Source organism: Pan troglodytes, chromosome 18 (genome assembly GCF_028858775.2).
Source record: "Pan troglodytes isolate AG18354 chromosome 18, NHGRI_mPanTro3-v2.0_pri, whole genome shotgun sequence".
Lineage (NCBI taxonomy): Eukaryota > Metazoa > Chordata > Mammalia > Primates > Hominidae > Pan > Pan troglodytes.
Genome location: NC_072416.2, coordinates 18,330,848 through 18,343,916, shown reverse-complemented (window position 1 = coordinate 18,343,916; position 13,069 = coordinate 18,330,848). Strand labels below are relative to the sequence as shown.

Genomic DNA, 13,069 nt, shown 5'->3' with positions numbered 1-13,069 from the left:
TGAAAATGATGAATGGAATTTCAGGGAATGGGGCCCTGTAAGTTCCCTGAGGTCAGGTACCGTGTCTTATTCTTTACTGTTTTCCTAACATGTGATTTAGTGCCTGGCACATAGTAGGTGCCCAGCAAAAATATTTGTTGAGTACATATGTGAATTAATAAGTAGGTAATGCATGGAATGAAACATGTCTTTTTGGAAAGATCAAGAAGGACTACCTGTCATGTGAGACCATCACTAAGAAACCATTTGCTGAAAAAAAAAATAAAAAAGAAGGGCTACCTGCATAAAAAGGAAGTCATTTAATTATTTAAAGCTTCATCTCAAATGCTGTTGCACACGTGTGTGCACACATTCATTCATTCAGGAGTCAGTTATTGAGTGCCTGCTGTGTACCAGGTGACTAAGACAGAAAAAGTCCCTGTCTCCATGAGGTAACATGCTAGTGGGAGGGAGACAACTAAGAAATCGAACGAGGACATTTCAGATACTGGTAAGTTTGATGAAGATATTAAAATAGGTTAGCAGTGGTGACCTTGGGGATACACAGATCAGGGCTGGAACTCAGTAACTGCAGAGAAAGCACAGGTGTGCTGCTCACAGGCGAGTGGGGCACAGACACAGACACATGGAGCATGGGACCACGTGTGAGCCAGTGATGGTGGTGGAGGAGGGTGGTCTAGGTGGATTTCTTTTTTTTTTTTTTTCTTTTTTTTTCTTTGAGACAGAGTCTTGCTGCTTCACACAGGCTGGCACTATCTTGGCTCACTGCAACCTCCGCATCCCGAGTTGAAGCGATTCTCCTGCCTCAGCCTCCCGAGTAGCTGGGATTACAGGCGCCTGCCACCACATCTGGCTAATTTTTGTATTTTTAGTGGAGACAGGGCTTCACCATGTTGGCCAGGCTGGTCTTGGACTCCTGACCTCAAGTGATCTGCCTGCCTCGGCCTCCCAAAGTGCTGGGATTACAGGCGTGAACCACTGCGCCTGGCCTAGGTGGATTTCATAAGGACCTGTGTTCAGGTCGTGGTGGAAAGACAGGAGGGGGCACGTGAGACCTTGCAGAGGTGGAATCCACAGGACTGATCGATGCTGGAGGAGCGGGGCGGGGCATCCGAAGTGATGCCGGGGTGTGCATGGGAGACTGGAGGAAGACGTGGGTCACCAAAATGGGGGCATCTGGAGGGGAGGAGATGGCACAGGGGTAAGGGTGGGGGGCTTCTAGAAGCTTGAGTCAGTGACCTTTTAACGAGGGAATTAAGTCTCTAGACTTTTCTGTTGTTTGACACTCAGCAGTGTGTTGGGAACACAACAGAGAAGACAGATGTGGGTAAAGTGAGAGGGAGCCCGGCTGGCACACAGGACCGGGGCACTGAGTGTTGGGAGGTGGGCGGCAGGAGTAGACATGGTAGGTGGTGGCCGGCGCAGCAGAAGGAGGCTTTGTGGCTCTGGCACAGGAGCACCTTCGAGCACCTTCTTCTTGTTCTTTGTTTTCTAGCCCGTGTTCCACGTCATGGGATTCTCCGTCACCGGGAGGGTCTTGAACGGACCCGAAGGAGATGGTGTTCCAGAAGCAGTAGTCACCCTGAATAACCAAATCAAAGGTGGGCTGACACAGCAGCCCCAGGCTGATGGCCAGCGCTGTTTTTGGATCACAGAGAGAAATGGAGAGGAACTGATGACTATATGAGAACATGGCAGCTTTTGGTCTCAAGTATTCTGGTGTACATGTAAGGATACACTGTTGTTTTTGGCTTATCTTCTGTTTGTGTGTTTTTGTTTTACAGTTAAAACAAAAGCTGATGGCTCATTCCGCCTTGAGAACATAACCACAGGGACATACACCATCCATGCTCAGAAAGAGCACCTCTACTTTGAAACGGTCACCATCAAAATTGCACCGAACACACCTCAGCTGGCTGACATTATTGCAACGGGGTAAGCTTATCGTGTGGATTTGGAAGCGCCAGTAAATATGCTGGCAGCCAGTGTAGAACAAAATGACCTGTGATCTGTGTGTCTTGCCGAGCTTAAGAACTTAAGAAAGACTAGTACTTTTTTTTTTTTTTTTGAGAGACAGAGTCTTGCCCTGTTGCCCAGGCTGTAGTGCAGTGGTGCCATCTCGACTCACTGCAACCTCTGCCTCCCAGGTTCAAGTGATTCTCCTGCCTCAGCTTCCCAAGTAGCTGGGACTACAGGCGTGCCCCACCACACCCAGCTAATTTTTGTATTTTTTAGTAGAGACAGGGTTTCACTCTATGTTGGCCAGGCTAGTCTCAAAACTCCTAACCTCAGGCTGTCTGCCTGCTTTGGCCTCCCAAAGTGCTGGGATTATAGGTGTGAGACACTGCACCCGGCCAAGAAAGATTAGTTCTAAATCTTACAAACTGAAGGTACTGACATGTCGGATGCTTAATGAAAAGTCCCTTGCTTCAAATTAAAATGGGCTTGTGAAATTAAAAAATCTTTCATGTCTGACTTTCACGATCTTTCACAGGACCCCTCTTTGCTTAATCTTTGAGGATTTTTGGAAGATGATATTGTTGGTTGAGAAAGCTTATTGGAAGATGCTTCAGGTCATTGGTGTAGTTCTTCCTGCTTGTAGTTACTCATTATACAATAAGTACAGGCAGGGACATCTTGTGGTTGAATTCATGTGGTTTTACCATCATCTGAAGCAAGATTGTGTAGTGCCAAGAACTTGGGCTTTGGAGTCAGATCCCAGATCCACCTGCATGTAACCTGCAGAACAGCTTTAGACATAACAGGTGCTCACAAAACAGTAGCTTAGAAGGAGAGTGCAGGGTCTGCTTGGGAGAAGCGCGGCATGAGCAAAGTCAGGCAGTCTCACAGCAGCATGAGGTGGCTGCGGGTGTAAAGCTGGGTGCTACTGGAGCAGAATATACTGGCAGGTGAAGGTGATGATGAGGCCAACCCCATAGCACCTCCTCACACCCCACCGGGGCGTAGGGGCTTTCTCCCACTGGGGCCAACGGGCCGTGAGTGGTTTTGAGCATTAATTTAACAAGCTTTGATCATTGTTTTCAATAGGGCATTCTGAAAACAATGGCATGGAGTAGAGTGGCTTTGAAGGGGACAGGACTTGGGCACAGGAGGTCTGAAAGCAGAGACGACAAGGGCTTGCCTCGTAGGGAAGTCAGGGACAGACTGGTGAGATATTTAGGGTGCCCAGCTTGAGAGGTGTGATGGCTGGGGACAGAAAGAGAAGCCAGTTAGGTGATGAGGGTTCAGATTTGGCCACATTGGTCTGTAGGACCACTAGGTGGAGCTCTTCAATAGGCGCTTGGATGGATGGTCAATCCTGAAGATTCGGCTGCAGGTGGCAGCCAGGACCTCAAATATGTATGTGCAGGTAGAATTAGAAGAACAGTAGGCCAAAAACAGAGTGCCAGGTGGCCCAGGGGGGACCTAGGGAGCATGAGGTCATAGGAGCTAAGAAAGTAAGTTTGGGGTAGGAGGTAGTGCCCAACAGGGAGGTGCAGGGAGCTGAGCCCTGGTGAACACAGTCCCCTGGCTTGATCACTGAGGAGGCCACAGTGACTCTTTTCTGTAGACAGATGGAGGTCGAGGTCAAGGAGTCCAGTGGTGAATGGAAGACAGGGAAGCAAATTACCCTCAGAAAGTAATTCTTGGATTGAAGTCTTTCCCACCTTCCATAAACACTTTGTGCAATTACTCTAGATGAGGCACTGAAAAATGCTTCGTACCTAATAATTAATCAAACTAGTGTTCCAGAGATGGGGCTTTCACCCTACCAGGGAGACAGACTGAAGACAAATACATCTGTGGCCAGGCTTAATGCCTCACACCTGTAATCCATCCCAGCACCTTGGGAGGCGGAGGTGGGCGGATCGCTTGAGCCCAGGAGTTTGAGACCAGCCTGGGCAACTTGGCAAAACACCATCTCTACCAAAAATGCAAAAAGTAGCTAGTTTCATAACCTGGTCTAAAAATAAATAAATAAAGAGATAAAAATTAAAAGATAACAAGATTTTAAAAAAAGACAAAAAAGACAAATACATTTATGCTGCTAAATTATGGCAAGTGTCGTGCAGGGAAGAGATCAGGGTGCTGCAAGAAGAGCTAATTTAGAGTGGGAGCTCTGCAAGGCTCTCTGGGTTGCAGAGACCTTAGTAGAGACTAAAAGTTAGCTAAAGAAAATCTTCCCTAGTAGAGAAGCAGCATGCTCAGAGGCCTGCATAGGATAGGAAGGACCTGAAAGGCAGTCTGCGCAGCTGGAGGAGGTGGGTGAGGTCAGGGAGCTCTGGGGCCTTGTAGCCTTGCTTTGGGATTGGGCTTTGCTCCCTAATGCAGTGGAAACCCGTTAGGAGTTGTCTGTTGGTTGGCCGGGCACGGTGGCTCACGCCTATGGTCTCAGCACTTTGGGAGGCTGAGGTGGGCGGATCATGAGGTCAGGAGTTCAAGCCCAGCCTGGCCAGCATGGTGAAACCCGGTCTGTACTAAAGATACAAAAGGTTGGCAGGGCATGGTGATGCGCGCCTATAATCCCAGCAACTCAGGAGGCTGAGGCAGGAGAATCGCTTGAACCCGGGAGGCAGGGGTTGCAGTGAGCTGAGATTGCACCATTGCACTCCAGCCTGGCCAACAGGGTGAGATTCCGTCTCAAAAAAAAAAAAAAGAGTTATCAGTTGGCAAGGGAGTGATAGGGATCATGGTACTTTAAAAAGTTTGTTTTTCTTCCTGGCTGCTGTGTGGAGAATGGATTGGAGGAAAGCCATGGTGTGAATGGAGGGGCCAGATATGAGGCAGTGGTGGTTGTCTGGAGGAGATATGGTAGTGGCCGGGCCCAGGCGGCTGGCAGGCGAGGGAGCGAGGAGTAGATTGATTTGGTAGGTCACATGGAGAACACACCCACAGGCCTGTGCTGTTGAGGTTACAGGTTTCTTATTTGAGCCACTGGGTAGATGGAGGAGGCGCTGTTCACAGAGATGGAGGAAATATATTTATTTTCTCCTTTAAAGTAGAGTATTTGAGTCAAAGAAAGAAAAATAGCATTTGTTGAACATTTTTGGAAAATCTCTTTTTTTAATTGGCCGACGTAGTACATTTGCCTTTTTAGCACACTGATACTTCTTACTATTTCTTTTCCTTTTTATTTTTTTTGAGACAGGGTCTTACTCCGTTGCCCAGGCTGGAGTACAGTGGCGCCATCTCGGCTCACTGCAGCCTCCGCCTCTCGGGTTCAAGTGATTCTCCTGCCCCAGCCTCCTGAGTAGCTGGGATTACAGGCTAATTTTTATATTTTTTAGTAGAGATGTGGTTTTGCCGTGTTGGCTAGGCTGGTCTCGAACTCCTGACCTCAAGTGACCCACCTGCCTCGGCTTCCCAAAGTGCTGGGATTACAGGCTGAGCCATGGTGCCTAGTCTTCCTTTAAAGTAAAATAAAAAAATTACTCAATTTATTGTAAAAACAAACTCTTTGGCTTCTGTCCAAATGACTGTGAAAATAGATTTCTCTCAATATCCACCAATATTACCTGTTTCTGTCCATATATGTATTTAAACCCTGTTGAAAGAATTTATTGATACAAATCAATTTTTAAGGGCTTCAGTATAACGGAACCTTTTTCTACCACCCTTTTGGTTTATTTTTCCAAACTAAGCCAGTATAGATTTGAGGTTTAGGGAGAATAGGCACTTCTTTTTAATAAGAATATGGGCTAAAACAGATCTTATGGTTCAAATATTTACAACTTAAGGAGGCAAAGAGATTTGATAGGAAATAGACAAGGTGATGTGTCCCCTGACAGGTACACAAATCAAGAGAATATGACAGGTCCTTGGGAATGATTGTGTCAGTGTTCGCTTCCCATCCTTTTATTCTGAAAGTTCACAGTAGGGGAATGTGAGAACCAAAATGCATATGCTAGGTCAGGGATTGGGACACTTTCTCTGTGGAGAGCCAGAGAATAACTATTTTAGGCTGCGTGAGCCATACGGTCTCTAGGACCACAGCTGAGATAGACAATTTGTAAATGAATGGGCAGAGCGCAACACAACTACATTTTTGGACACCACAGTTTGCATTTCATGTAATTTTTACATGTGAAACATTATCTTTCTTTTTTTTTTTTTTTTTTTTAACTTTAACCACTTAAGAGTGTACAATTCTTTTTCTCGGCTTGCAGTTCATCACAAACGGGAGGGGGGCTCTGACTTGGTCCTTGGGTGGTAGTTTGCTGACCCATGCTGGAGATAGTGAGCTCATATGGCTGGGCAGTCCCTTCACTCTGAAGAAATGGCTGTGTTTTTCATGATTCCTAGATTTCACATACACAATCTTCCACCATTTCCTTGTGTTTTCCACTGTTTTTTTATTTGAGGCGGAGTGGTGGTTCCAACATTTAATGTACCCCTAATTGTCAGAATCCAACATTCTTGATTATCTTTATGTCAAAAGTGACTAATTTTTATCTAAAATGATTCTTGAAGATTCTTTAAAAGGAACAGTTGAAAAGACAACTGTGACCCCCAGCTGGGATGTACTATTACACTTTAACACACCAGCTGCTTCAGAAATGAAGACCAGCACTCCAAGGATGATGGTCGTTGTAGGGGGGCCTCTCATGTGTTATTCGAGGGATGCCTTGCAACACCTTACTCCTTATTTAGAATCTCAAATCTGAATCATTACCTTAATAGGGCTTTTCAGTTATAAGTTACATTTGTGGCTCCTACCTCCCAAGGAGTTCAATTTTAGCTTTGCATTTTTTAACTTAATTACCTTTTCTGTTCCAATCTCCCAGTTTGCTTTCATCCATGTATTATATATAATCACAAGCAAGGAAGACGTCTTTGATAATCCTGACTTATTTGATGGCCTGGTAATGCCACAGTTTCTTAGGCAGCTTAGAGCTCTTGCTTTTAAGGGCTAGCCCACATTCTCAGTCCAAGGCCGCTCCGCTGTCAACGATCCAATTACCGGAAACGTTTTTATTATCTGCAGGTTTTCTTAAAATTGCCTCTGCGGTGGGGGATTGCCAGATGTCACCCAGAACACACAAACAGCCCCACTACGGGCCCCTGTTCTGTAGAAAGATGCCCAGTCTTGCTTCTGAAGGTTGCTTTTTAAAACCAGAATGAAGGTTGCTTTTTAAAACCAGAATCATCTGGACTGCATTCTGTCTCTTCATTAAGATTAGACTATTCTCAGGAACAAGGGCTGGGAGAGGGCAGCATCTTTTTTGGTCGATAAGAGCCTTTCCTGTTATAATTGAGTCCTCGTGCTGGAATGAATGGTCTTCTCTTTGCAGGTTCAGTGTCTGTGGTCAGATATCAATCATTCGCTTCCCCGACACCATCAAGCAGATGAATAAATACAAAGTTGTCCTGTCATCTCAAGACAAGGACAAGTCTTTGGTCACCGTGGAGACAGATGCTCATGGATCATTTTGTTTTAAAGCAAAACCAGGGACTTACAAAGTGCAGGTGTGTTGCATTGTTTTAAATTTAAAATGTTTTGAGAAAAAGCAGTGATTTTTAGAAGGGTTATTAGGTTGAATGGGGTTAGAGAAGGAGCATTCCAGTTTCCAACTTCTTGTTTCTAAGTCTTTACAATCCTGCACCAGTAGAGGAGAGTCAGATAGGCATCCAGCTAAAAAATGATGCCATCTGCCTCTCTTTTTTCCAGTCTTGATGTTTATTAGTATCAGGCTGCCAGTCACTCCTCTACCTTCAGGCTTCTGGCTGCTGTAGAATGTCGATGAGTCCAAGAGGACACCAAAAATGAACTCTACTAATGGCAGCTCAAAAATGGCCATAGTGCGTGGCTTCTGGGACCCCAGGCCAAAATGGAGCTTCCCATTTCCTGCTTTGCCTTGACTTCAAGATGGCTAGGCAGGGACCACGCGACTTATCCATTCAAGCAGGCCGAGAACGGGGAGACGGTCTGGCCTGTGGTCTCATCACCATGGTGAAGGCCCAAGCCACAGCTGGCCCAAGCAAGCAAGAGACAGGACAGAGCAGAGGTCAGCCCACCATGCCTTTCAGTGCAGTGGCCCTGCCCTTGGGGAGAGACTGTTTCCGTGGGCTCTCACCCATCAAATCAGCAACTGCCCTTCCTCCCTGTGGAAGAGCAAATAACACAAAGGGAGAGGGCCGAGAAGGTTCCCTGTTAGACTCTGCTCTCCTCTAGGGCAAAGTGGGGTCCCTCCCTCTGTGGGAAACAGGGTAGGAGATTGCGTTCTCCCTGCTTCCACAGAACAGTGTGGTGTGTGGGTTGACAGCTGCCTTTATTAGATGGTAGCTGGCTTCTTGCGAAGACGTCCACATTGACAAGTCTTTGGAAGCCCTTTCGGAAGCATGATGGACTTCTCCAAGGAAGGGCAGTGTCATCTTTACTAGGGATGAAAGAGTTGACCGCTGCTACCTTCACCTGTTCCTCCTCTTAGCCCATGAAAGGCACACAGAACAATAGGAGGAAGAAAATGACTTAATTCCACCAAAGTGTCATCCACATAGTGTTGACAGGTTCAGAGCTTATGCTACAAGTGATCCGAAGCCGGGAAAAGTGACTGGGATGTAGTATGGTTTCTAGTATGTAAGTGAGGCGTGTCTGCGTTGCGTGCCTGTGGGGAATTAGGCCAGATAGACTTTTGTTCATACACATGGGTCTGTTGAGGCTAATTTTTCATCTGGGTAGAACTGTGCTTACTTCACACAAGTTATTCGTGGATTTGTTGTGATTGTAAAATCGGCCTGGAAACGAACCTTTGGCCTTCAAAATCTCTTTAGCCTTGGTCCCCCTGTAGGTCAGGGGGAAGATCTCCCCGAATGCAGCCTCTAACGTTCCATCCACGTTTCCACAGGTGATGGTTCCTGAGGCAGAAACCAGAGCAGGGCTGACGTTGAAACCCCAGACATTTCCTCTTACTCTGACCGACAGGCCCGTGATGGATGTGGCCTTTGTACAGTTCTTGGCATCAGTTTCTGGGAAAGTCTCTTGTTTGGGTAAGATATCACTGGAAAGTAAGAACACATAGTTTCAAAGAAGTCAGCCGGTAGGAGTGGGATTTGGGAAACTTTTCCTTTTGCCTTTGTTGTTTGCTACTGATCACCTGCGTGCGAGGGAGGCTTCTTGGAGTCAAGTGGGTGCATGTTAGCTTGAACGAAGCACCCCGTCCGCCTCCGGCCACTGCCTCTTAGGAGCTCAGCAGTAGCAAGAAGCTATTACATAGGGTTAGGATTCGAACCTGTGCTGAAGCCTTATAAGGGGTCACATGGGGCCCTCCCTTCTTTTCCCTGCAGACACCTGCGGTGACTTGCTGGTGACTCTACAGTCCCTGAGCCGCCAGGGTGAGAAGCGGAGCCTCCAGCTCTCCGGCAAGGTCAACGCCATGACTTTCACCTTTGACAACGTGCTCCCTGGAAAATACAAAAGTAAGAATTGGAATGCAACATCCTGTGGCCCTCACACACTTCTTGTCTTTGTAAACTTTCTAAAACTCAGGTCTCAAATTGTATCACGACCATGTACCTTTCCTTGCTTTAAGTCATCTTTGCCTCGTGACCTTGACGGCATTATTTAGCGTTGGACAAGCATGGAGGAGTCCAGGCCCTGAGCTGACCGCCACCTTGTCTGCACAGCCCACTGGCTGCTTCTGTTAAGGGAGGGTGCCCCGACGTATGGCATTTTATTTCTAAAGGCCAGAAAAAGGAGTGTGAAATAGTTCCACTGATGTGTTCTACTAACTTAGCAGTACTGGTGCTGAGTACTGGCCATGGCAAGGTACTTGACCTCCCCGAAACTCAGTTTTCCCATCTGTAAAATAGACGTAATAGAACCTTTCTGCAGAATATAAGACTAAAAGAAGTAAAGTTTATAAAGCCCGTTGTGCAGAGAGCCAGCTAAGTAGCTGGTGCCCACAAAGGTTACTTCCCTTTTCCTTGCCCTTCTTAAGAAGCCACTTCTTGCCTGTATTTCTGCTTTTTCAGAAATCAGCTTGGGGCTGCTGGCAGTGGATAGCTTATAAAACAGACTGCTTTTCTGGAATTATATTAATATTTTCTGTTATGGCAGGGCTTGGCAGACTACAAAAACTGCCTTTTTTATAAGCATAGTTTCCTTAGAATACAGCCTTGCCCATTTGTTTATGGATTCTCTATGGCTGCTCGTGTGTAACAGTGGCCAAGTCGAGTGGTTGAGGCTGACAAAGCATGTGGCCTGCAAAACTGAAAAGAGTTGCAGAAAAAGTTTGTGGATCCCTGAATACCTTACTTGCAGCCTGATCTTACAGGCCCCATTAGATTTCTTTCTTGATGTAATGGACATTGGTTCGAGTTTTTCTTTCTTTTTTTTTGAAATTTAGCCTCGCTCTGTCGCCCAGGCCGGAGTGTGGTGGCGCGACCTTGGCTCACTGCAACCTCTCCGCCTTCTGGGTGCAGGAGATTCTCTTGCCTCAGCTTCCCGAGTAGCTGGGATTACAGGCATGCACCACCATGCCTGGATAACTTTTGTATTTTTAGTAGAGATGGGGTTTTGCTATGTTGGTCAGACTGGTCTTGAACTCCTGGCTTCAAGCCATCCAACTGCCTCGGCCTCCCAGAGTGCTGGGATTATAGGCGTGAGCCACCACGCTCGACTCCAGGTTTTCTTTTGCAGTAATTTATTCCAAATACTGCTAGTTATAAATATATGTATGTGTATATTTCTATCTTTATGTCTACATACACACCTGCTTTTTAAAATTAGTTAATTCATGATCATTGTTTCTGGTGGCGTGCAGGGAGGTGGTGTGCTCCACGCCCACGTGTCCGTTTTTGGTGTTTGCTTTTGCAGTAAGCATCATGCATGAGGATTGGTGCTGGAAGAACAAGAGCCTGGAGGTGGAAGTGCTGGAGGATGACGTGTCTGCAGTTGAGTTCAGGCAGACGGGCTACATGCTGAGATGTTCCCTGTCTCACGCCATCACTCTGGTATGTACGGCTTATGGAGTCTCTTATTTGGAAAAACGCTCGCCTTGTGGATGTCAAGAAAGACTAACATCCCAGGCATATTGTAAACGTAGGCAAGTCAGATTTCCTTTTCTGCCTCTCCACTCGCCCACCTGTTACGCAACGCATAATCAGGAAGCATTTATACTCTCTCAGTGGAAGGACCCCTGTATTTAGGAGGTTTCCTTGTCCTGGCCGTACGTTAAATCTGACTGGTGATTCGGGGTGGCCTTTGGTACAGTGCAGAGCACACTGGCTTTATATTATTAGGAATAATAGCTTTGGGTAAATTCATTTGCTGCTTCTCAGCCTCAGTTTTCACCGAAAATTGAGATCTTAATACCTACTTCTCAGGGTTATGGCAGGGCTTAAGTGAACCCTCTTAGGTATCAAAGTGTCCTTGGTGTACACCGCTCTGTACTGCCAAGTGAGTTTCTCTGATATATATATATAAATTTTTTTTTTTTTTTTTTTTTTTTGAGATGGAGTCTTGCTCTGTTGCCCAGGCTGGAGTGCAGTGGCGCAATCTCGGCTCACTGAAACCTCCGCCTCCCGGGTTCAAGAGATTCTCCTGCCTCAGCCTCCCGAGTAGCTGGGACTAGAGGTGCGTGCCACCATGCCCAGCTAATTTTTTTTTTTTTTTTTTTTTTTTTATTTTTGTTAGAGACAGAGTTCCACCATGTTGGCCAGACTGGTCTTAAAACTCCTGACCTCAGGGGATCCACCCGCGTTGGCCTCGCAGAGTGCTAGGATTACAGGCGTGAGCCATTGTGCCCCACCTTCTCTGGTGTATTTGTTCCAGCACAGGGGAAGAAGCTGTAAACAGGATCTTAGCTTCTTGTTGACTGTGGTCTCTGTGGCCTGAAAGGCAGTGTAAAATGGGTTTCGGGAGCACCTCTGTAGATCCCTTCGTGAATTTCTATAATGTTTTGATGTCGAGCAGCGGCAGATGTCATCGTCAGGTCTTAGTTTCTCTGTAGAGAAACTGGAAGAATTGGAACTGGTGTTTCATGTGCCAGCTTACTCCCCTAACTGCTTAATTACAAAAACTCGACAGGTCGGTTTGTTATAGGAGATCGATTAATATCCGGTTCATAATAAGTGATAGATATTTAGGAAACCTTTCCCTTCCAGCAGTGGAGTGGATTTCCAGCTCTCTCGTAATAAGATCCTTTTTTTTTTTTTTTTTTTGACACTTCTTAACCCCTTTTTTATCTCCTCCCACTGTCCCCTCACTCGCCGGGCCCCAGCCACAGTGGTCCTCTGCAGTCCCACACCAAGCTCACTCCCTCTTCGGGGCCTTTGCACATATTCTCCCCTCTGCCTGGAGTGCTGTGTCTTCTCCAGAAATACTTCTCCCTCTCCTCTTCCCCTCCCCTTCTCTTCCCCTCCCCTCCTCTTCCCTCCCCTCTTCCCCTCTCCTCCTCTTCCCTCCCCTCTTCCCCTTTCCTCTTCCCCTCCCCTCCTCATCCGTCCCCTCTTTCCCCTCTTCCCCTCCCCTCCTCTTCCCTCTCCTTTCTCCCCCTTCTCTCCCTTCCCCTCTCCCCCCTTCTCTCCCCTCCCCTCTCTCCCCCTTCTCTCCCCTCCCCTCTCTCCCCCTTCTCTCCCCTCCCCTCCCCTCTCCCCTTCTCTCCCCCTTCTCTCCCCTCCCCCTTCTCTCCCCTCCCCTCTCCCCCCTTTTCTCCCCTCCCCTCCCCCCTCCCCCCTTCTCTCCCTTCCCCCCTCTCCCCTTCTCTCCCCTCCCCCTCCCCCTTCTCTCCCCTCCCTTCTCTCCCCTCCCCCTCCCCTTCTCTCCCCTCACCCCTTCTCTCCCCTCCCCTCTCCTCTCCCCCTTCTCTCCCCTCCCCTCTCCTCTCCCCGTTCTCTCCCCTCCCCTCTCCTCTCCCCCTTCTCTCTCCTCCCCTCTCCTCTCCCCCCTTCTCTCCCCTCCCCTCTCCTCTCCCCCTTCCCTCTCCTCTCCCCCTTCTCTCCCCTTCCCTCTCCTCTCCCCCTTCTCTCCCCTTCCCTCTCCTCTCCCCCCTTTTCTCCACTCCCCTCTCCTCTCTCCCCTCTCCCCTCCTCCTCCTCTCTTGTGAAGAGGTGCCTTGTGTGGTCCGTG

General features: G+C 47.6%; 1 protein-coding gene across 2 annotated transcripts in view; it reads left to right on the top strand.

The window, feature by feature from the left end:
• Nucleotides 1-13,069, top strand: part of LOC107973146 (BOS complex subunit NOMO3-like) — a 35,908-nt gene that overhangs the window by 21,577 nt on the left and 1,262 nt on the right. For both annotated transcript variants that reach the window (XM_054668899.2, XM_054668900.2), the window contains exons 10-15: nt 1,496-1,601; nt 1,785-1,935; nt 7,293-7,467; nt 8,847-8,988; nt 9,286-9,417; nt 10,817-10,953. In XM_054668899.2, the coding sequence (XP_054524874.1) occupies nt 1,496-1,601; nt 1,785-1,935; nt 7,293-7,467; nt 8,847-8,988; nt 9,286-9,417; nt 10,817-10,953 (843 nt within the window). The remainder of the gene's footprint in view (nt 1-1,495; nt 1,602-1,784; nt 1,936-7,292; nt 7,468-8,846; nt 8,989-9,285; nt 9,418-10,816; nt 10,954-13,069) is intronic.